The sequence below is a fragment of the Myotis myotis genome, unplaced genomic scaffold, assembly GCF_014108235.1.
Source record: "Myotis myotis isolate mMyoMyo1 unplaced genomic scaffold, mMyoMyo1.p scaffold_m19_p_8, whole genome shotgun sequence".
NCBI classification, from domain to species: Eukaryota; Metazoa; Chordata; class Mammalia; order Chiroptera; family Vespertilionidae; genus Myotis; species Myotis myotis.
Genome location: NW_023416390.1, coordinates 69,420,612 through 69,442,694, shown reverse-complemented (window position 1 = coordinate 69,442,694; position 22,083 = coordinate 69,420,612). Strand labels below are relative to the sequence as shown.

The 22,083-nt window shown below is 36.3% G+C and overlaps 1 protein-coding gene across 1 annotated transcript in view; it reads left to right on the top strand.

Moving 5' to 3' along the window:
- The window catches only part of ARHGAP15 (Rho GTPase activating protein 15), a 666,367-nt gene that overhangs the window by 438,441 nt on the left and 205,843 nt on the right, over window positions 1-22,083 (top strand). Inside the window, exon 11 of the mRNA XM_036320866.1 lies at window positions 18,581-18,658. Within this exon, the coding sequence (XP_036176759.1) occupies window positions 18,581-18,658 (78 nt within the window). The remainder of the gene's footprint in view (window positions 1-18,580; window positions 18,659-22,083) is intronic.

The following is a 22,083-nucleotide window of genomic DNA, read 5'->3' as shown; positions in this document are numbered from 1 at the left end:
CAGTTAAAAAGTATATTTTAACCTCTAGAATTAATAGGCTAAAAAACTGAGCTTGATCAGAGAAAGAGTTTCTGCTTGTTAACATGAAGGTAGGTAAGTTTATGTTCAAATAATTACATTATTATCCTTTGAAACTGTAGTCATACAGATATGCGGTGATTTATGTAAGAAAACAAAAATGGCATTTATTTAGCACCTACTGTGTGCCACACATAATGCTTTCCAGCAAGAGTCAATAATATAGACTTAAAGCCAGTATTAATCACTACCTGATACTCATAGACTATATTCCTAACTCCAGTAAAATCTTGTAAATATTTACCATGTTGTAGATGAAGAATCTATCTTTGGAATGTGAATACATTAGTATAAAGTCATCGACTCCACATAACTTTCAAGTATATGCTTTGATTAAGATAGACAGATGGCAGAGCAATGTCTCTATTGGTAGGTGCTGAAGACAATGCACGTTCACAGTGTTGAAATGAAGGCTGACAAATACTTTCTATACAGCACAAGGTCGCCAAAGATGTCCTCACCAATGGATGGTGTTAGCAAAATAGTGACTGGGAATATTGTTAAGTAGTCACAGCCTTGTATTGTTTTTCTAGTGAGAAAAATCTGATGCATAATTAATGCATTCTTATAAGAGAATTCTCTCAGATGCCAAGGCTTTACAGGCAGAACTCCCATAAGCTTTTAGTGGAGGTTCTTGCCAGCACCTGTTACAGAATAGAGTTCTTACTTTTCACATATAATCCAAGACTGGCCTGGAAGACTGACTTGGAAAAAAAGTAATATAGTGAAACCTTCTTGTAGTGTGTCCTCACATAAAATATACATCTTTTAAGCCTTGGCCTGATATACATATGTCTATGTTTTCTATTCAAATTCTTTTCCCACCAGAAAGGCTTCTTTTCACAAGCTTTTTATGGATAGGAACAGATAAAACATTTTTTGTACTGAACAAACCAGTGGAAAAGACAGAAAAGTGGGAGATTTATTAGGCTAGAAACTGAAGTAAGGCTAGAAATCAACTCTTCTTTACTGAAAATAATTCTAGAGATAGAGTGTAGATTCTTGAGGAGCCAACGGAAACAGCTAGAGCACCATGAGCCAAAAATCAAGGACCATAGGTCAAACTAATATCATTTGGCCATATTTTCCCATATCTTTACACACTAAAATACAAGGAATTTTAATATTTAAAGGATATTTTACTTAACCCCATGGATAAATCAGCTGGGTAATGTCTTGTGTAAAGGGGAAAGAGTTCAAATAATTCTTAAAATTCCATATTTTTAAATTAACTCTCGCAAAGTCTCATTACCAAAAACAAAAATGAAGATGTTATGGTGCCTTGTTGAACTAAAATTGTTGGAGAGTGCACAGGAATACTCTTTCAGGAACAGCCACCTCCCTTTAGAGGTGTTTGACGGGTCCTCTGTCCTAGTATTTCTAACATGGCATAGGCGAATGAAGAGTTCCTTCCTACTCCCAGTCTTGGGTCACTTACTGTCTCTCTCCTGTTCGACAGGATGGTGAGCAGGGGGATGCTTTCCATTTTTTGAACATTGCCCAATAGTACAGTTTTAGCTCCATCTGTATCACAGGATTTTACACCTGATATTGGTAGGTAACAGGGTTAACATTGGAAGGAGTCTTAAATCATGAGAAGACAGTTACAAGCCTGTGAGTGAAATTTCTCACAGGACAAAACATGGGTCCTGAATAAGTACAACTAGGAATGGGCACTCATTTGCCCCCTTCCTTCCTTTTCTTTGCTAGATGGATGTTTACTACACAGTGTGCCCTTGAGCACTGTGACTGACCTCCAGTACCTTCCTCCTGGCACACCTGCCTCAGAATATCATTTTTACCTTCGCTTGAAGTCTCACTCTGAGTATAGGTGTTTTAGAAGGTATCAGTAATTCAGCATTAAATGGCTTTGTCTCTTGTTAGAGTATTTTGAAGCATCAGGGAAGAAAGGAGTTTTGTTTTGTTTGTTCCATAAAGTAGAGAGGGGCAAAGGGAGACATACTGCCACCTGGAAAAGTCCGATGTGTCCACTTTTCCTCTCTCAGGGTTTTGCTTGGAGCACACTTTGCTTTTCTTAAACTTGAACAAAATAAGGTGATTATGTTCTTTTAATATTCTGGACAATAAAATAATAGAAATGTGTTTGTTTCTAGGAAGAATCTTTGTTAACAGTCTTAGGTAAGGTGTGTTTGAAAACTTGAAAGTGGGCTGTGAATCCGGGATCTCATGAAGCAACCATCGTTCAGGGCCATGAGTCTCCAGCTGAGACTGAAAAGCCCTAAGCTAACTTACTGGGGAGACTTAAGGCCACCAGAAGGATGAGAGGTGGCATCAGATGGAGCAGTGGTGTGCATGCCAGCAGCTCCATACACAGCAGGTACAGAAGAATGGCGCAATGGGAGGAGCCCCTAAGACTGCTTTCTGCAGGCCCCAACTGGGAGGAGACAGGCCTGGTTTTCCAGAGATCTCATGTTTCCAATGAAGAATGGTGTGCCTCTTTACAGAGTTTCAGTCTGTACAGCAAAGCTCTATACGGATTCATGTAAGTTCAGCTCCTGAACCTCAGTTTAGAACATTAGATTCACCTAAACGAAAAATCGTTGTATAAGCTGTCCCCGCAGAAAGATAGATTATTTATTACACTTTCCATATGATGGAAATTATCTATAACTAGAGGCCCGGTGCACGAATTTGTGCACCGGTTGGGTCCCTCAGCCTGGCCTGCGGGATCAGGCTGAAACCGGCTCTCTGACATCCCCCGAGGGGCCCTGGACTGCAAGAGGGAGCAGGCCAGGCCAAGGGACACCACTGGTGCATGATCGAGGCCGGGGAGGGACTGCGGGAGGGCTCCAGGTTGTGTCCACCCATCTTGCTCAGTCCCGATTGGCCAGACCCCAACAGCAAGCTAATCTACTAGTCTGTGCATCTGCCCCCTGGTGGTCAGTGCACGTCATAGTGAGCAGTTGAGTAGCCTTAGAATATCATTAGTATATTATACTTTGATTGGTTGAACGGACAGCCAGACGCTTAGCATATTATGCAAATTGACTGAACAACCTAACAGCAGAACAACTGTCCAAACTACCTTCCAGACGACTCCGTTATGACACCCACAGGTGCCAGGCCAGCCAAGGTGGGTGTGATACAATTGGTTGGGGGGCCCGCCATCACCCTACGATCCCCCACAGAGGGAGGCCCAGGCCACCAGCCAGTGGGGTGATATTCAGGGGGCTCCACGATTGCGCCAAAGAGGGAAGCCCAAGGCACCCTCTGTGGGGTGATCAATGGGAGAGGGCTCCACGATCAATCGCCCCACAGAGGGAGGCCCAGGCCACTGGCCAGGGGGTTATCGATGGGCGGGGAGAGCTCTGCAATTGCCCCAAAGTGGGAGACCCAGGCCACCCTCTGCGGGGTGATCGATTGGGGGACTCTGCAGAACCAGGCAACCGGGGGTATATGATGGCGGACACGGGCAGCCGGGGCTGCAAAGGCCTACCCCTGCATGAATTTTGTGCATCAAGCCTCTAGTTATAATGATAAGAATAAATCATATTTAAGGATAAATTGTGTTTGGTCAGGTTGAAAAATGTGCCTCTTCTCCTCCAAATCTTTAAGTCCAGTAAAAGCACTCCATTTCCCTGTATTTGGTATACTTGAAAATGTCAGGAAATCCAGGCAGGGTAAGCATTTAGATAATAGTTACTACCCTTTGGATTATCTTGAAACCAACGTGGTATACCCAGTTTCTCTCTCTTTTTCCCCCTCTTCCATTATGTATTATATTTTGACCTCTTACTCTTCATCGCTTCTTATCCCACATCCTACACAAGTGAAGTCTTGTTGCATTTGCCTTCCTTTTGGCTAAATTCTGCTCTCAGAATAGGATTTCAAAGGTTAACCTGCATTAAAGTGCACATGATTTGGGAGGTTTCATTGAAATTCCCCCTATGGGATTTAAAGAGAATGGAATAAAATTCTAATTGTAGAATTTTAGACATAAGCAAAACTGTGCAAAAGGAATATTTTAAGACAGAATTACCTTCCCGAAAGTTCTGGGAAAAAAAAATACCACAAATATAGTCCTTATAATAAATGTCAAGACTAACCATAAAGGCTGATGGCATAAAGCCCAATCTTCTGATTTTTATCTTCTTTCATTTCTGTCTTCTATAGCACTTCACGAGTCAACTATTGTGACTAATCATGGATTTTTCTCACATTATTCCCAAAATTCAAAATCTGCCAGCCCTTGGGGGAAATAGGGAATGAAAATACTATTTATTTACATTTCATACACTGGAAATCATGAAATGTATTTGTAACTTGATTTCTTACCCTTAGACAATCAAGTATAATATTGTGTTAATGAACATCAACTTATGTAACACACTTTGTTTAGTATACTTTCTTTCTATGGCAACAGATTTTAAAAAATGACAGATGCTAAATATCTAACAATGGATGCTAATTATGTATGTGTGTGTGTGTGTGTGTGTGTGTGTGTGTGTGTATCACACACAAATATTTCAATAAGATGTTTGATGTGGACCTATGTGACAAAATCATCCAGCAGCAGGAAATCTGGTTTGTATTACACTAGTGCTAAATGAGTTTAAATAAGGGAATGATTGGTATTGGAATTTCTTTTTTAAGTCAACAAGAAATGTTTTAAGTAATTAGAGTGTGTGCAGTTCTTTCCTAGATGGTTAGCAGCCCTCAAGTAGTCAAGAATGAAGCTGAGAAGATAGGTCTCTCTAGATTAAAAAAAAATGTTTGCCTGATCTTTCCACTTATTGTGTGATAATAGAAATCAAGAAAGCCAACAATGCTAGCTATGGGCTTTTATCTATACATTTCTCTTTGTACCAGCCCTAATACTATGAGTGACAAAAATACAAATTGTCCAGGGATAGTTAGAGCTTCTAATTAGGGAAAATGATTATGTCTTTTCAGCTTGATTACAGAGACCTTATATTTTTTTCTCCAAACCTGGGTGCGATTTGTCTAATAATGGAATAATGGAATAATAATTAAATTTTGAGATTTCTACTGTGTCTCTTGAAGATCTGGAATCTAATATTATAGGTTTTAAAGCATCTTTTGGCTAAATTAGAGATACAAAATAGAGCAATCCAGGACACAGTAGATTTATGATAACCCTCCAAGTGAGCCTATGAAAACATAAAACCATGTCAAAATAAAAAAATTACAATCTTTAGCATAATATTTTAGAAATAAAATAAATATTATTGTCATTCTCAAGAGTACTACATGTGTATATATATACATATAAGCATACACAACATATAAAACAGATGGAAAAAATGAAATAACAAATAAAACTAGAATCATTTTTATAATCCCACTATATATAGATGAGCACTGATAACAAGAAAATGCATTATATTACATATTTTACATTATATATTAATAACACATATTGCTTAACCATTTAGGATATAATGTGAAATTGAATGTATATCATAATGGTGTTTACTTCTAAAGTTGGCTACAGAGCATATATACAAACTTGAGTGCATTGCTCAAATGTGTTGTATATGATAAAATATTTTTAAAAGCGGGTGTCATTGCCACTAGTGGTACATGAATTTGCATGTGGAATTCACTTACAGTGCCTGGAACCAATGCTGGTACTATACCTCTGTAATACCTGAACTGTGCATTCTTTGTTCTTTGCTGTATGTATCCCCAATGCCTAGCATACTTTTGCTAAATAGAAAGTATTTAATCAACATGTGTTCACTTGCACAGAGGGCTGGAGTTCAACTCAAACTCTTTCCATCCAGAATTTTTCTGTCCTTCCACTTAACCACAATTTAGCACAGGTCCATGTGCCAAACAAGGACGATTATGCAATCATCCGATCTTTCTGTTTAGCAGAAGCATTAACAATCTCCATGCGATAGACTCTCCTGTGTTCTCAGAAAGAAAACGATCTTCTTTATGTTCCCTGAGGAAAGGAGACTCAGTCTTTTCAGCCTCATCCACTGTCATGGTTAGGAGCATCTTCTTTGACTAGGAAGAGTCTAATGACACCAGAATCTCTCAGTAGGTTGGCAGGGCATGAAGCAGTTGAAAAGATCTAAAAAGACTTTGCTTATGGTTAATATGCTCAACAGGTATGTAGGCTATTTCGCTTTTGTGCCTGGAATTCAGCTTACCTAACCCACTTTGGAAGCAGCAGCTGGAAAGGGCTCTTTCTCACCTGAATGCCTAGCAGAGCAAGCCATCAACCCGCCAGGAAGTGTCTAGTCCAAGGGTCTGAATTAGAGGCACCTCCCCAGAGAAGATCAAAAGTTATGCTCCACCAACACAGAGACACTGAGAAATGGTTGAATGTGTTCTACATTAAACTGTCCTGGTGGTGAGCAGAGATCTGCCAAAATCTTTCAATTAATCACTTTTACCTTCAGGGCACAGTTAGGCCTGAGAGTATTTCAATAGGTTTTTATTGGAACAGGATTATTGCAGATATTAGACTATGTTGCACAAAGTAAAAATAATGTTATTTTTAAGTTGCTACTCTTGTTAAATAAAAGTTGGCAAGCATTCTTGGGGTCTGTATTGTGTCTGTGTATTTGTGTGTGTGTGTGGCTTTCTCCTGGGCTGTAAGCCTCACGGATTCGAAAAGTAAACAGCCATGAATTAGTTGGTAAATATATTCATATAATTATTTTTATTAATAATATGTCATAAATAGTAGAAGAAAGGTTTTGTGTAATTCTCTACAATACAATTGAGATATTTTTTCCTACATCTCCAGCAGTTAAGTTAATTAGAATCACCTGCATTTCCTTGGGTGGACACCAAATGGATTGCAAACAAAAACAGATTAAAATAGCTGCTAGAGCTCATGGCATACAGATGACAAGATGCACAAAAAGGACAGCGAAACACCGAAAATGTTCACTTTTCAAACAATTCAGAGGAAATTTAGCTCTTGCAACTTCTCTGTAAAAGCTGCTTGTAAGTGTTTTGCTGAAAGGCTAGAATAGCTTTGTTTCTGATCCCTTGATGAGTGAGAGAAATGTTTAAGAAAGATCACTTTACAGAGAGATTCGGGCTGAAATGCGATGACTGTGATTCAAGCCAAGCCAAAAATTACAGTTCAGAATGAAAGGGGAGGTACGTGGTTTGGGAATCCATTTTCCCACATTCCTGAATCTCAATCATCCCAGCCAATGTTTTTAGAAAAGTCCAATGGAAAACAATGAGGTCACTTTGTTTAGATATTTTTATTTAAATAGGTGTGAAGGGATTGGGAAGAGTGAGAGCAAATATATGAATTTTAAATCAATGTCTATATCATGTATGATGGGATCAAAGGCTCACATTTGTGTAACTATTAGGACTTCACCACAAAAGGAGGCATTTTTCAGTGTTTTCTTCTTGTTTGTGTCTGCAAGCCTTTTCCTTCATGTCTTTAACTTATGAAAGAGTCTGTTGCTAAAATTTTAAAAAGAAAAACGTGTACCTGGGCATAGGCCATAGATTACTCCTTTCCAGGTTGCAAGCTTTCCTTAGGAATGGCATCTTGAAATTATGCTGACATGTTTGCTTAAAAACTACCAGATGATAATGGCTGAGAAATTCCACTATTTATTCTTCCTCCTCATACTTATTTTAAAAGAAACACTCTGAGCAACCGACCAAGGAGTGATTAATTTACATCAGCATAATCACAGCATAACAACAATGAAACTCACACATCAAAGACTGTCAGAGAATGATATGAGATGAACCAAACACAACCTCCAACTTCAATATCTTCCAGACACATGGAGTGTTCCTTGAAGACAAGAACTCACACTTAGTAATCACAATCATTGGCCAATATTGGTTTTCAAGACTAAGATTTTTAAAAAGAAGAAACATGTAAGAGAATATATCAAAGACCATTTCCAGATACGTGGGTTCCCATGCTCCAGATATCATTTCAGTTGATTATCATTAGTCTTATCAAGTTGAGGGTATCAGGTGTCCTCGTGAAATTTCACAGGCAAACTCAAGGTCTTTCTGAGATGCTTTTTACTTTGAGATATTTCCTAAGCCTGGTATAATTCTATGAATATTTGTCTATCATCTTACAGGCTTTTTCCTGTTAGGCCTCAAATTCCTAGTTGAATTTAGACAGATATGTAAGAATTAATGATTAAGAAATGAGGAACCGCAACATGGGACAACATCCTTAGAGTCTCATTTCATTTTACCCAGGCATTAAGCAGCATATACAAATGGCTCCCATCTATATCAAACTATGTTGTAACTTGTTTTCCTTTTGTCTTTCCCCTTAGTTGCTTATTATTTAGTAATCCCTAAGTGAGAAGGCATGATTTTAAAGGCAATTGGTCCAGTAATAAGTCTGAGTGGCATACAAGTAGAATTAAATGTATGGAAGTTATATATGAAAATAAACCTGATACATAAAAGAATCATAGCAAATGGAAACTAGGATCTAGCCCTCACTAGTGATTTGAATTTTCACAGGACTTTTTATACACTACTCTCCACATTTCTGGACTCTAATGGTATCGATTAGTATCTCTATACTTGAAATTTGTGAAATATTAAGGCAAGAACTAAGTATAACTATAAGGGGAAATTTAAAAAAAAAATGAGGAATGACTGTGCATATTGAGGACAGATGGTTTTTGTGTTCCTGGTAACATTTAAAGAATTCAGTGTGATTCACCTCTATTTATTAAAGTGTCCAATATCCCACTAAGAATCGGAGATATGGGAAATTACTGCAATAAATGGTGGTTTTCCAAAATGTTTTCAACAATTAACTCTACACAAGAATATTTAATAATAGTTAAAAGCAGTATAGCTGGCCTTTCCCCCTATACGCAGTGCCCAACTACTATTGTCATAGACTTTTCAAGGCATGAGTGGTACAAGACAGAATCACTAAAAATATAACCAGTAATGTACTTAACACTTGGGATATTTTTTCTTTTCTGCTTCCAATTTTAAGTTTGTCTTCTCAGGTTCCCCAAAAGGACAAGGCTGGTTAAAGGTCAGGACCTGGCAGAATAGAAAATATGAGATAGACAGATGATAGAGGACAGATGATAGATAGAAAGATAGATAGATAGATAGATGATAGATAGATAGATAGATAGATAGATAGATAGATAGATAGATAGATAATTTTTTTATCCTTATCCGAAGATATTTTTTCCATTGATTTTTGTTTTAGATTGTAAGGGAGGGAGGGTCAGGGTGGGGGAGAGAGAGAGAGAAAAACATCCATGTGAGAAAGACACATTGATTGGCTGCCTCCTGCAGGTGCTTTGACCAGGTACATGCCTTTAATCAGGAATTGAACCCAAGACCCTTCTGGCTGTGGGTCAAGACTCTAATCACTGAGAAAAACCAGCCAGGACTAGACAAAAATTTTAACTGGAAGTCTTATCGATTTTATTTTCTATTATAACAGCTGAAACAATTTTGGGGAGGGGGCTTGATAATGTTCTTAACTACCCAGATTTTCAGTAAAAAGTCCTTGAAGAAAAAACCAACATCCCTCCTTCTGATTCAAAATTCTCTATTTGATACTGTATATATATTTTTAATTCTCATCTGAGGACATATTTTTTATTGATCTTAGAGTAAAAGGAAGGGGGAGAGAGAAATATTGATATGAGAGAGAAACATCTATCTGTTATCTCTCATACTCACCCCAACTGGGCATTGAACCTGCAACCTAGGCATATGCCCTGACCTGGAATCAAACCCGCATCCTTTTTGTGTATAGGACAATGCCCCAACAAACTGAGCCACCCAGCCAGGGCAAGTATTTGATGCCATTTTGTCCTTACTCCCTTTGTGCTCTTTCTGTTTTAGGATACTTATTTAAATCTGGACTTTGCCCCTATCTAGAACACTGGCTATACAAAAATATAAAATAATGGTTTATTTATTGGCATCACAGATTCTAAGCAGTTTTCTCAGAAATAAAATAAAAAACACCCTTCTCTTAGTGACCACTTTTCAGTCTAACATTTTAAAGAAAACTTTTAGCAACAAATGCTTGTCACGTCCTTACCTTATGCGGATAAAATTTTTCTTTTCTGTATGAATCTACAATAAAATATCTAGAAAAATATTTAGTAGATGAAAAATATTTAATTCATGAATGAGTAATCAAAAGTGGACTGTTACCGAAATCAAACAAACAAATGAAAAGAGTGAAGACAATTGAAGATAAGTATCATTTGATATCATTTTTAAAAGAGAAAGAAAAATGTATTGCCACAATTGTCTCTATGAAACAAGAATTTATAGCAGAGACACAAGGATGGTAGGACAAATTATCAAGTTGAGATGAAAACTGTAAAGAAAGAGCAAATGAAACAAATGGTAGAGAAAAATATATCAATTTCAGTAATAAAAAGAACATTGGAAAAAGCATAAATTACAATAGGAACTTCTGTAAACACAGAAAGGGATAGGAATGAGAAAATGAGGGGTACACTGATCCTGAACCCTGAATTAACATATTCTCCCAACATTAGAATTGGAGACATATAATTAGTATTTTAGTATTCATAATTTAATCACAGGTCATATATGTTCCAGAGGCCAACAAATAAAATAACTATATAGCAGTATCTTTACAATCCAACAAAACTGTTGTGTTTAGCATTAAAAAGTCTATCTTGATGACAAACAATACAGGCCTTAACTTAGACAGACTAAAAAAACATGTCTGATTCTCCTTCCTAAAAAAAAAAAAAAAAATTCCAGTGAAATAATAGAAAATATGTGCTGAAAAAAAATATACAATAATGGTGCTGAAAACAGAAAAGGTGCCATCAGCAGACCAGAAATAGAAATTCCAGGAAGACAGAAAGCAGATGGGATCAAACAAGTGAAGAAATTAAAGCAGAAGAAACACCATTCCCAGACACCGTAATTAGGCACAGTTCTTTCCGGAGATGTCCTAGAGAATATAAAAAATTGGAGTTAACGAATAAAAAGAGCAGAAATTGGCAAGAGGATGATAAAAGAAAGTAATTTACTAAATATTGGCTCTAACATCTGGGAGAGCTGGGTGCTTCTCCATTTATCCTGTAGAAAGCACCTGCAGCAGCGGCTAGAGCCTGAGAGCAAGTTTCGCAAAGACAGAGGAGAGGATGGATGCTGGCATTTGAGGAGGAAGCTGGTAGAGGATGAGTCATCTTGGGTCCTCTACAGCAGACCCTGTGTAAGAGAGCTTTGCCTCGGAACAAAATAGTTAAAGTATTCCACAGCCCAACTAAAGTCCTGCTTACTTTGGTAACTGAAGAACCTCTAGCCTACTGTCTGCTCACCACCCATTCATTCTACAGGAGCCTTTCATTCAGCCTATCCATTTAATATTGAAGCCAGTTAAGGGGTGTGAGAGAAGAGAGTGTGTTCAAATGCAGAAATACTCATGACTATTATTTATCCTAATTAATTTGGTTTTTCAATCATATTTGTAATCTGATATTTGAACAATAGTCATTCTAAGGGGTTCTAGATGTAGAGAAGAGAGACAACAGAGGGAAAAACAAGAAAATGTTTTCTGCCCTATCCAGTTTGGCTCAGTGGCTAGAGCGTCAGCCTGCATACTGAAGAATCCCAGGTTCAATTCTAGTCAAGGGCACATGCCTGGGTTGTGGACTCCATCCCCAGTGTAGGCCATGCAAGAGGAAGCCCATCAATGATTCTCACTCATCATTGATGTTTCTATCTCTCCCTCTCCCTTCCTCTCTGAAATCATATATATAAATATATGTATATATATACACATATATGTGTGTGTGTATATATATGTATATATATATGTATATATATATATATATATATATATATATATATATATATAATGTTTTCTGGTTGAAAGAGGCTAGACGTGGTATATCTGAGAGAAATTTTACTTCCACAAGTTTAAAGAGAAAATATTTTTATTTTTTTTAATCCTGTGAGGCAAAGCAATTTACCTGCAAACCATCAAGAATCAATTTGATATCAGACCTAACAGCAGCAGTGCTAAAAGATGATGGAACATTATTTTTCAAAATTAGCAAAGTAAAATATTATGAAACTCAAATATTCAAATCAGCAATTAATTATGAAGCAACAGAAAAGAGTCATTCAGATGGAAGAGTAAGAAAAACTAATTATATAATTTTATGAAAAAAGAGCACAAAAATAAATTCAAGAAAGAATAACAGTGAAATACAAGGAACAGTAGTTAACTCTGAACTAGAGCCTCACTGTCCAATATGGTAGTCATAAGCCACATGTGGTTGTTATTTAAAATTAAATAAAAGAAAAATTTAGTTGCTCAGTTCCATTAACCACATTTCAAGTGATCAGCAGCCAGCCATATGTGGCCAGTGACTACTGGCTTGGATAGTTAATATATAGAACATATTTATCATCACAGAAAGTCCTATTGGATAGCACTTAATTTGAAAATATAAGAAACCTAGAGAGGGTGAAGAAGAGGACATATTAGACCTTGACTTTTAGAAGATCTCTGTGAAACAAAAATTTAATGTTGAATTCAATTTCACTTCTTTAAAAAATAGTGACTCATATTAATCCATAGATAAGTCATAAAATATTTTCAAAGAATAAGGTAAAATATTCTAAATTTGAGATTACAAGGAACAATAACAAAGAATAAAATTGGAAGTGATGCGGAAGAGGACAAGGGGAAGGAAGAGTAAATGTACCAAGTTCCTTATTTTTTAATAGCAACAGGTAATTAGATATATTAAAAAATAGAACTAGACAAATGTAACTAATAATACAAAGAGAAAGAGGGTATATGGATAAGGGGTAATAACTACCACTAAACTCTTTTCTGATAGGGAGTCAATAAATACCATTCGAAGTTAATAAATTAATAAAGAGAAAATTGACTATAACATAAAATCAGTAACAACAAAAGGAACTAAAGTAGAACTGTTAACAAAGACTATCCTTGAACAACAGCTTAGAATAGGTACTTAGTTTTCATTATGGAGTCTTTTGTGTGGTTTAATTTTCACTTTTACCAAGGAAGTACATTACCTTTATGTTAAAAAAAAAACAACAAAACAAAACAAAACAAAACAAACAAACAAACAAAAAAAACCTACTTAAAACATTTGTATTATAAAGCCATGAGGTTTTATACAGAATAAAATTAATCTTGTTTGAAAATCAGAATTGTGACATATTTCTGAAGGTAATCATTCTTGAAGGCTAGGCATCTCACAAGAAATTAGTAATAGTTAAGTAAAGCCAGCAATAGATGCAGCATAGATACCAGCCACTGAGACAGAGTAGAGATGAAATTTAGAAACAGATTCAAATGATATCCTGTACTCTCAGTCATTGAACTTAAAGTGTATGAACAGTTAAGTTAGCCTTGAAGGATTGGAAGCACTCATTTAGAGAAGGAAATTTGTGCCATTCAGAATGGTACAAAACCTCCCCTCATATTGAGCTCTAAATCCAAGCAGGACCTTGAGAAAGACTGGAAAGAAATGTGCAGCAGTCTTTGGGGGCAGTCTGGGTGTTCCTGCTCTCACTAGTTCTTGCCAGAGGGAAAAGAGAAGACCAAAGTATTGCGAGAATGACTGTTCTTGCCATAGCCCTGGCCTCCTGGGAATTGGGAAGTGCCATAAATCTCAAGAGTGGGACTGTTTGTGCAAATTTCCCAGCCCACATTTCAGACTCCAGAGGCTCAGATGCATTTTTTTTTTAATGTTTCAGAAAAACAAGCAAGCTTTGGGACACACCTTTCAACCAGACTCAAACTCCACATCTTGGTGATTTATCCATCCTTCCAGCTACCAAGAATGCTACCTATTTGTAACAGGCTCATCTGCATTGTTAAAAACTGCCCTTATTTTGGCAGATAAGCCAGTCAACTCTGGAAACAGTGATGGTCTCTTAGATTTCTTTTTGGAAAGTGTCTGAAATTTATGGTGGGAATTACTCATGACAGCTGCATTCTTTCCATTGGGTTTAGACCACCATTTGGTCTAATCACTCCTAATTGTGTGTCTATTGTAGTCCACACTTCTTCAAAAAGGAAAAGAGCGAAAAGACTTTTGAAAATCCACTCAAGCAATAACCGGTGATTCGTGTCAATGGTAAACACTATTTTGAAACTTAAGAAGGTCAGCTGATGATGAACAAAATCCACATTTGGATGAATGTGGGTTTCTTCACAGATTTTTTCACCACTGCCATTAATGCTAGTCTGATTTTTTTTTTTATGTAAAATGACTTAGTTTCATCGTGTTCCCAAAATATTTTTAGCATAACAGGCAGAATTCCTGCCAGCACTCATAGTCATGGTATTTTCTTGAAAGAAGTACCTCTCAAAGTAATTTTCCTCCAAACGTCACCAAAGTACAACATAGATACCTTGAAGACGTTGCTCATTTAAAAATCATAAGAGGTCTAATTATGTTTCCAAAATAAGTAGTTTCCAATCCAGTAAGGATAATGTGGTCATGAAAAGGATGTCCAAATCCACCAATTTACATTGGTTTGGTTTGGCATAACTTTTAAAGTTCTTGGAGCAAAAAAGAGGATGGCACGTGAATCATTGCAATGTGGGGAATATTCCCAGGACTTGGGGTTTGCCATTCTGTGAACCATTCAGGGGAAAGCTAATCAACTTCAAGACTGCCCCTATATAATTTATAACTGCTAAAATTCACTGATATGTTCCAGATTATTTTTCAAAATGTAATACACTCCTTTTTAATATGTACTTTGTCATTTTCACTCTATTGATGTAATTTAAAAAGTATGATAGCAGGGGAGCATGAGCCATTTAAAGCAGGAGCCACTAATGTCAGAGGTTGTTATCCTTTGCAAGATAAATAGCATGGATATCTCTGAGTCTGTAGGGCTTGGAAGTTGTGTCAAGTTAGACTTAAATTGCATCCAATATGGTTTGCTTTACTCCATTTTACTTTCTGGTTTTTATGTTAAGCCACAAAGCAGTTTCTCTGCTGTGACTTAGTTCTATGACCACAGTGGTGCACTGGTCTGAGTTACCCTCCCTGTCTTCATTCCCAGCCCTCCCTCCTTTTATTCCCAAAGAAAATTGGTTTATTAATTTAGGATGAGGCTGCTTTGTTTAAATAGTATAGTGCTTTTCAATTGCCCATACATAATATATCTAACATACTGCTCTTTCAAATGTTTTTGATTACTGAACTTAAAAAAAAATAACTAAAAAGTAAAACAAACTTCCACTGAAATTTATGGAAAATCAAGGAGGTACTTCTTATGTTATAAATTTAAATTTATACTGAAGAATTTCAGTAATTGAAATTTAATTTATAACTCTAGACAACATATGCATTTCAATAGCATAAAATAATATTAGAAAAGGAAGAGTCTTAAGTTCAAAATAGAAATGCACTTGATTTTGTATCTCCTATGAAGGAAGATGAATATTAAGGTGAGGTTTAAGAAGGGTCCTATTTACAATAAGGATATGTTGGAATTCAAGTAATTGTATTTACTAATAACCTCTGCTGAGGGTCCAATTAATTAAGAAAAAAAATATTTATAAAAATATGTATAGTAATTTTTTTCATTTTTTATTGTAGATGTTGACATCTCATCTTTAAGCATTACTTTAAGTAGGGCTAATTAGACTAATTCTTTAGAAAACGGGATTCTCATTTGGAGAATGTAGATCTACATATTCTACTGATGTTTTTATTTTCTAAAATATTCTGTTACTCAAATTCCTTCAGAGTAACTGATAATTCATGGAAAAAAATCAAGACCACTTTCTTTTGGCCAAACTTTGTTTGAATTGGCAAGCCAGATGACAGTATTCACTGTTTGTGGTTCTGCATGGCTCTTGACTACTTCCAAATCCAAAACCATTACCAAAGTCACTGAACTTGCCATCATGACCATTTTTCTATAGACAATATGGAGCCTCTAAAGGTGATTTTAGGGAATTCCAAAATATTTTCCTTAACGGCTACATGTTCAGACAAATCAAGCATACTCCCAACGGGGAAAACTTTGAAAGGGACACAATTACTTGAATGCTAAGTTTTAATATTTTAAAAATATATTACATTATTTAACATTTCTATTTAAAACTAAGTACCAAATACTACCTAATGACAAAGCAAGAAAGAAATTGTTTATAAATTATAAAGTTCTGAGTCATTGTGCATAAATTGAAGACCAACATGGTTCTATACCAAAAGTAGGAATCAAATATTATAAAAATTTTAATTAGGATAATTGTCACATTTAAGTTGTCAAATGTACAGTATACTTAAAAGCAACCATACTGGAGTACCTTTGATTAATGGAGCTATTTTGTGCATCAGGAAAGAAGAATGTATTGATTTTTATTAATGGATATATCTTAGACACTTTCAATACACACAAATAGGTGTCAAAACTTATTCTAATTCCTCACATATTCATAGTTCTCAGGAAAGGACAAACTTGATAACTTATTATTAGATTATTCTAGAATTACAAAAATCACACCAATTAGCCCGGCTGATGTAGCTCAGTGGTTGAGCATTGACCTATGAACCAGGAGATCATGGTTTGATTCCCAGTCAGGGCACATGCCCAGGGTGTGGCTCAATCCCCAGTATGGGACATGCAAGAGACAGCCAATCAATGGTTGTCTCTTATCATTGATGTTTCTATCTCGCTGTCCCTCTCCCTTCCTCTTTGAAATCAATAAAAATACAGTTTTAAAATCACACCAATTAATACATTTGCTATTAGCTATTCAATCTTAATGACATTATCCCAAGTTATTCCATACTTTATTATATGGAAGGGTAAGAACCATTGTGAGGATGATTAGGTGGGGCACAAGAACATTTAAGGCAGTGAACATACTTTGTGTGATACTATCATGGTGGATACATGTCATTATGCATCTGTTCTAAACCGAAGAATGTACAGCAAAATTGAATCCTAATGCAAACAGTGGAATTTGAATGTTTATGATGTATCATTGTAGGATCACCAGTTGTAGTAAGTGTGCTACTCTGGTGAAAGAATGTTGATGATGGGAGAGGCTATGCTTGTGTGGGGACAGAGGAAACCTCTGTACCTCCCTGTCGATTTTGCTATAAACCTAAAACTGCCCTAAAAAGGTAAAGTCTTAAAAAATGATGAGTGATTAAAAAGTAATAATACTAACTAAAATAAAAATAATGAATATTTTTTGTTTTGAATTATGCTGTTAATACCAGTATTACATGACATGTGATTTTACCCTAACCTACTGATGAAATACTTTGTACAATGCCATACATTTCCTACTATAAATTTTGTATAAACAGCCATGTTAAATTAATAAAGAAGCTCATTTTATGTCAGCCGAGCTTTACAGAGCCTTTATTCTGCTACACTATCACAATAATTTCTACCAATGCATTTAATACTTACGATAGCGGATTACAATGTTCAACCATGGTGCTGTGCCAACTTAGAGAAACTGCTGAGCCCGTGACCTCTGCATTGCTGGCACTCTCACCCAGGCCTCTCCAAGGGCACAGACACATCAGGGAATATATACTCTTGGCATTAAAAGTACATTATGAACATTTTTAGGGATAATGATAGTGTTTCTCTTTTAATTTTCCTGTTTCTTCATCATTTTGATGACCTGGTGTTGGAAATCACTAGATGCTGTAATAGATGTGTGGAAAACAAGGGGTTGGTCATCTAGAGCCACTGCCAGCATACGTTATTTTGAATTATAGATGACCAATTTTAAAATAATCTGGAACAAATTTTACCATTTTGTCAAGGATTCATTTTAATTTTTTTCTCCCATAACAGAGCACCCCATTACCTGTAATGCACTAGAAATGTCAAACCGAGTATACATCTGGAATATAAATTTTATACTGCAGTTTGAAATAACAAGTTCAATACATGCCATGCTGTTGTGGCACTAAAAAACGAGAACGGACTAGAACAGGATAGGACAGGACAGGTAAGGTAGGATAGGACAGGATAGGATAGAAACTGGAGGGAGGGGAGAGAGAGTGATAAGAGAAAAGGGGAGATAAGGAGAGGAAAGGAGAGAGAGAGGGAAAAAGGAAGGATGGAATGGAGGGAGAGAGGGAGGGAGGGGAAAAACTAAGACTTCACAAAAACCTTCCATCTTTCCAACAAAGGGCAATAATACATGAAGGTTCTTATTCCCTGCCTCCCCCCCTTCAATTTTATGCCTATGCCTATATTTTCCTTGGGAATGAATCTGAGCTATACTGTGAAATCCCATGCTACCTACTGCTCTTTTATGCTAGACTCAAGTTTGTTGATCATTAACTGTCACTGAAGTTCATGATTAGTCTTTTGGGATTAAAATACTGAAGATTGCTTGGTGTAGGACACAGAAATATGTTTGTGAGGAAGGTATTTGATTTACTACTGCCTTTCTTCCTGTACTTATTGTTTTTTTCTTTTGTTATTTCAGTATTCATATCAGCAAATATAAAGCATGCTTTTTTTTTATTTTCAGGTCTAGATGTTGATGGAATATATCGAGTTAGTGGCAATCTGGCAACAATACAGAAACTAAGATTTATTGTCAACCAAGGTAAGTGATTTCTTCACTTCAGAGATTTTTTTAGTAGTTTCATCTCTACCAATATTTCTGATTCTGTGCTGTAGGCATTGTGAATGTATAATGATAAAAGTGTTGAAGAAAGAAAAAGAACGTTAAAAAAGTAAACAATTATTACCAGAGAAGCAAAAGATACTTTATATGAAATTAAATAGAATAGAGGGACCAACTAATAGTTTATGTGAAATAAATAATGAGAGGGATATGGCAAACTAAAAATGGAGAAGAGGCCCAGCTGGTGTGGCTCAGTGGTTGAGCATTAACCTATGACCCAGGTTATGGTTCGATTCCCAGTCAGGACACATGCCCTGGTTGCGGGCTTGATTCCTAGTAGAGGGGCATGTAGGAAGCAGCCAATCAATGATGCCCTGTCATCATTGACGTTTCTATCTCTCTCTTCCTCTCTGAAATCAATAAAAATATATATTAAAAAATAATGGAGAAGAGAATAATAAAAGAATAAAAGCAAGAAAAAACAACCTAACATCTAAAAGTGTTACTGGCATATAACAAACACTTGATAAATGTTGATTAAATAAATGAATGACTGAATGATAGAAAACATAAGAGTCAAAATCATAGATGTTAGAAAAATATATAACCATGAGTAAAGGGATTAAAAATTAGGAAATGCATATGCCCTTAAAGTATTACAAATGAAGCAATAATGTGATATAATTACACAGCTATTACAATATCTAAAATCTGAAACACTGACAACTCCAAATGCTGGCAAGTATGGGAGCAACAAGAACTCACATTCACTGCTGGGGAAATACAAAATGGTACAGACACTTTGAAAGATAGTTTGGCAGTTTCTTATGAAAATAAACATATTGTATTATGTTTGCATGTGGTATGGATATTCTTACCATCAGACACAGCAATTGCACTCTTTGGTATTTACCCAAATGAGTACAATATGTCCACACAAAAACTTGCACACACATTTTTGAAGCAGCTTTATTTGTGATTGGTAAAATTTGAAAGCAACCAAGATGACCACCAATCCGTGAGTAAATAAACAAACCATGGCATATCCATATAATGGAATATTATTCAGTGATAAAAAGAAATAAGCTATCACACCATAAAAAGACTTGGAAGAACCATAAATACATATTGCTAAGGAAAGGAACTGGTCTGAAAAGGAGACGTACTAAGTTATCCCAACTGTATGACAATCTGGAAAAGGCAAAGTTATGCACAATAGCAGTTCAGAGGCTGCAAAAGACTGGGGTGTTGGAATGGGGGAGAAGGGATGAATAGGTGAACACAGGGGCCTTGAAACTATTCTGTTTTCATATTGGAATGGTGAATACATTACATTGTGTTTGTCAATATGTATATAATGCTCAACACAAAGAGTGAAATTAATGTAAACTGTGGACTTCAGTTAATAATAAAGTATCAATATTGACTCATCAATTGTAACAAATGTACCACACTAATGCAAGATGTTCATAATACAGAAAACCGGGATGTTTTCTGTATCAAGCTGCTGTATTACTTACTGTCTTTGCATACTCTCTTTCCTCTATGTTCAATATCCTCATGTTTTCTTTTCTACCCCACATATACAAGCTTCCTACCTGGAAAATTATTCCTTATTTTTCAAGGCCAAATTATAAATAATTTCCTCCTGGGTTCCTATTTCACTGGGCAGTTGAATTTACTGTAGTACATACTCATGTCACTTCTAAAATTTCATTTCCTACAAGACCCAGAGATATAATGCCATCTTTTGGAGAAAATGTTATAAAATGTACGCAGTGATTATGTTTTACAAGCGCTAAAATCTGAAAGTCTTGGATTGAAAAAATAGGATATTGGTTGAAATATCTGCCCCATACACAAATCTTAATACACCTAATAAGGTAAGACCTGACTCACCCTTGAGTCTTCCTCGATTAACCAGTTGTAGCCAAGGGTCTCCACAGAGGAAATTCTTAATTAATATTTATTGAATTACATGTGTGTGTTGCACATAGAAATTGTATTACTGAGAATCATAAAACTCTCCAGCAGTTCAATTCGGGTTGAATCGCCCTTTTAAGTGTTGACTGCAGTGCTTTTGACCAGTGACCACATGACTCATTTCTGAGAATCTTCGCAGCTCTCGCTCGCTCACTAATGTGCGCCTTTGCCTTTCACAATTACTCTCCTTCTTGGGGGGTAAATAGAACTAGATTTTACCTCAGTTGCTCACATTGTCCCCATTAGACTGACCCAAAGCACCCCTTCTTTGGGTAAAACTTAGATAAAATAGCCCCAGCCTTATTTTCATTTCTGTTTATAACCAGCTAAAATTGCTTTTGCAATATATTTCAGACTGAAACCATATCCTGATTGGAATTCTAGACAGCTGGGCAACACATTTCTTCTACAAAGAAGAAATCTCAAAACAGAAGCCATGGTAGAAACAAACACTAGTTGCATTTCCTGCCTTAAAAAATTATGCTCAGCAGTTTGAAAAGGCAAGAAAAAAAAATCTGCAGTGAACATATAAAATCTGTCCATCTTGTCTTTTGCAATCCAAACTTTAGCGTCCTTTGAGGCTGTGTAACTGCTCATGTTTCCATAAGAGTTGACAACGTAAAGCTGGACAGAGGCCTGGGTTGGTATCTGGTAGCACAGAATTGTCAGTAAACTGTCTTCCTGGTTTATAGCACTGTCAGAATGCGACACACTCAACACAAATTATTTCACATTAGGACCTTTGATACTGGTGGTTGTGTCCAAGTTGTGTTGTGGAGTTTTTTGAATTAGATGATAAAAGAAATGCATATACCAGCCTCTCTCAAGTTTTGCCAATCAGATTATCCTTTGAATGAAATTTTTGGAGTGGACCCATAACCTTGGTACAAACAACATACCTTCCCCTCCATCTGTATGCAACCTGGGCTCTGACAGCAGAGCTGACTTAGAAGAGAATCAGTGCTGGGGTACAAAGAGGTGGATGTGTACATCATGGCCTCCCGTGTGTGTGTGTGTGTGTGTGTGTGTGTGTGTGTGTGTGTGTGTGTGAAATGAAGTGTCAATGTGGTGATAATTCCATAAAAAGCATAAAGCGATATGTGAATGCAATGCATTCTTTTCTGTATTCAGAGATGGAACATGAATAATTTTGGCATGCTCTCTTTGTTTTAACACCTTTCATCTCCTCCATGTTCATAGTACAATGTTTCCTTTTTAGAAGGTCTAAATATACATGTTTAAAATGAACAGGCCTTATCCACCATTAGGCCAGACAAATGAAAACTGATTTGGGGGGTTTTCAAGAACAGTTCAGTTGCAATTTATGTATTTCACTAACTTTCTTGAATGCTATAATCATCAGCAATTCTAAATTCACCAGTTGAATGATTCAATTTGTTTTGGTTTTCTGTTTGACTCAC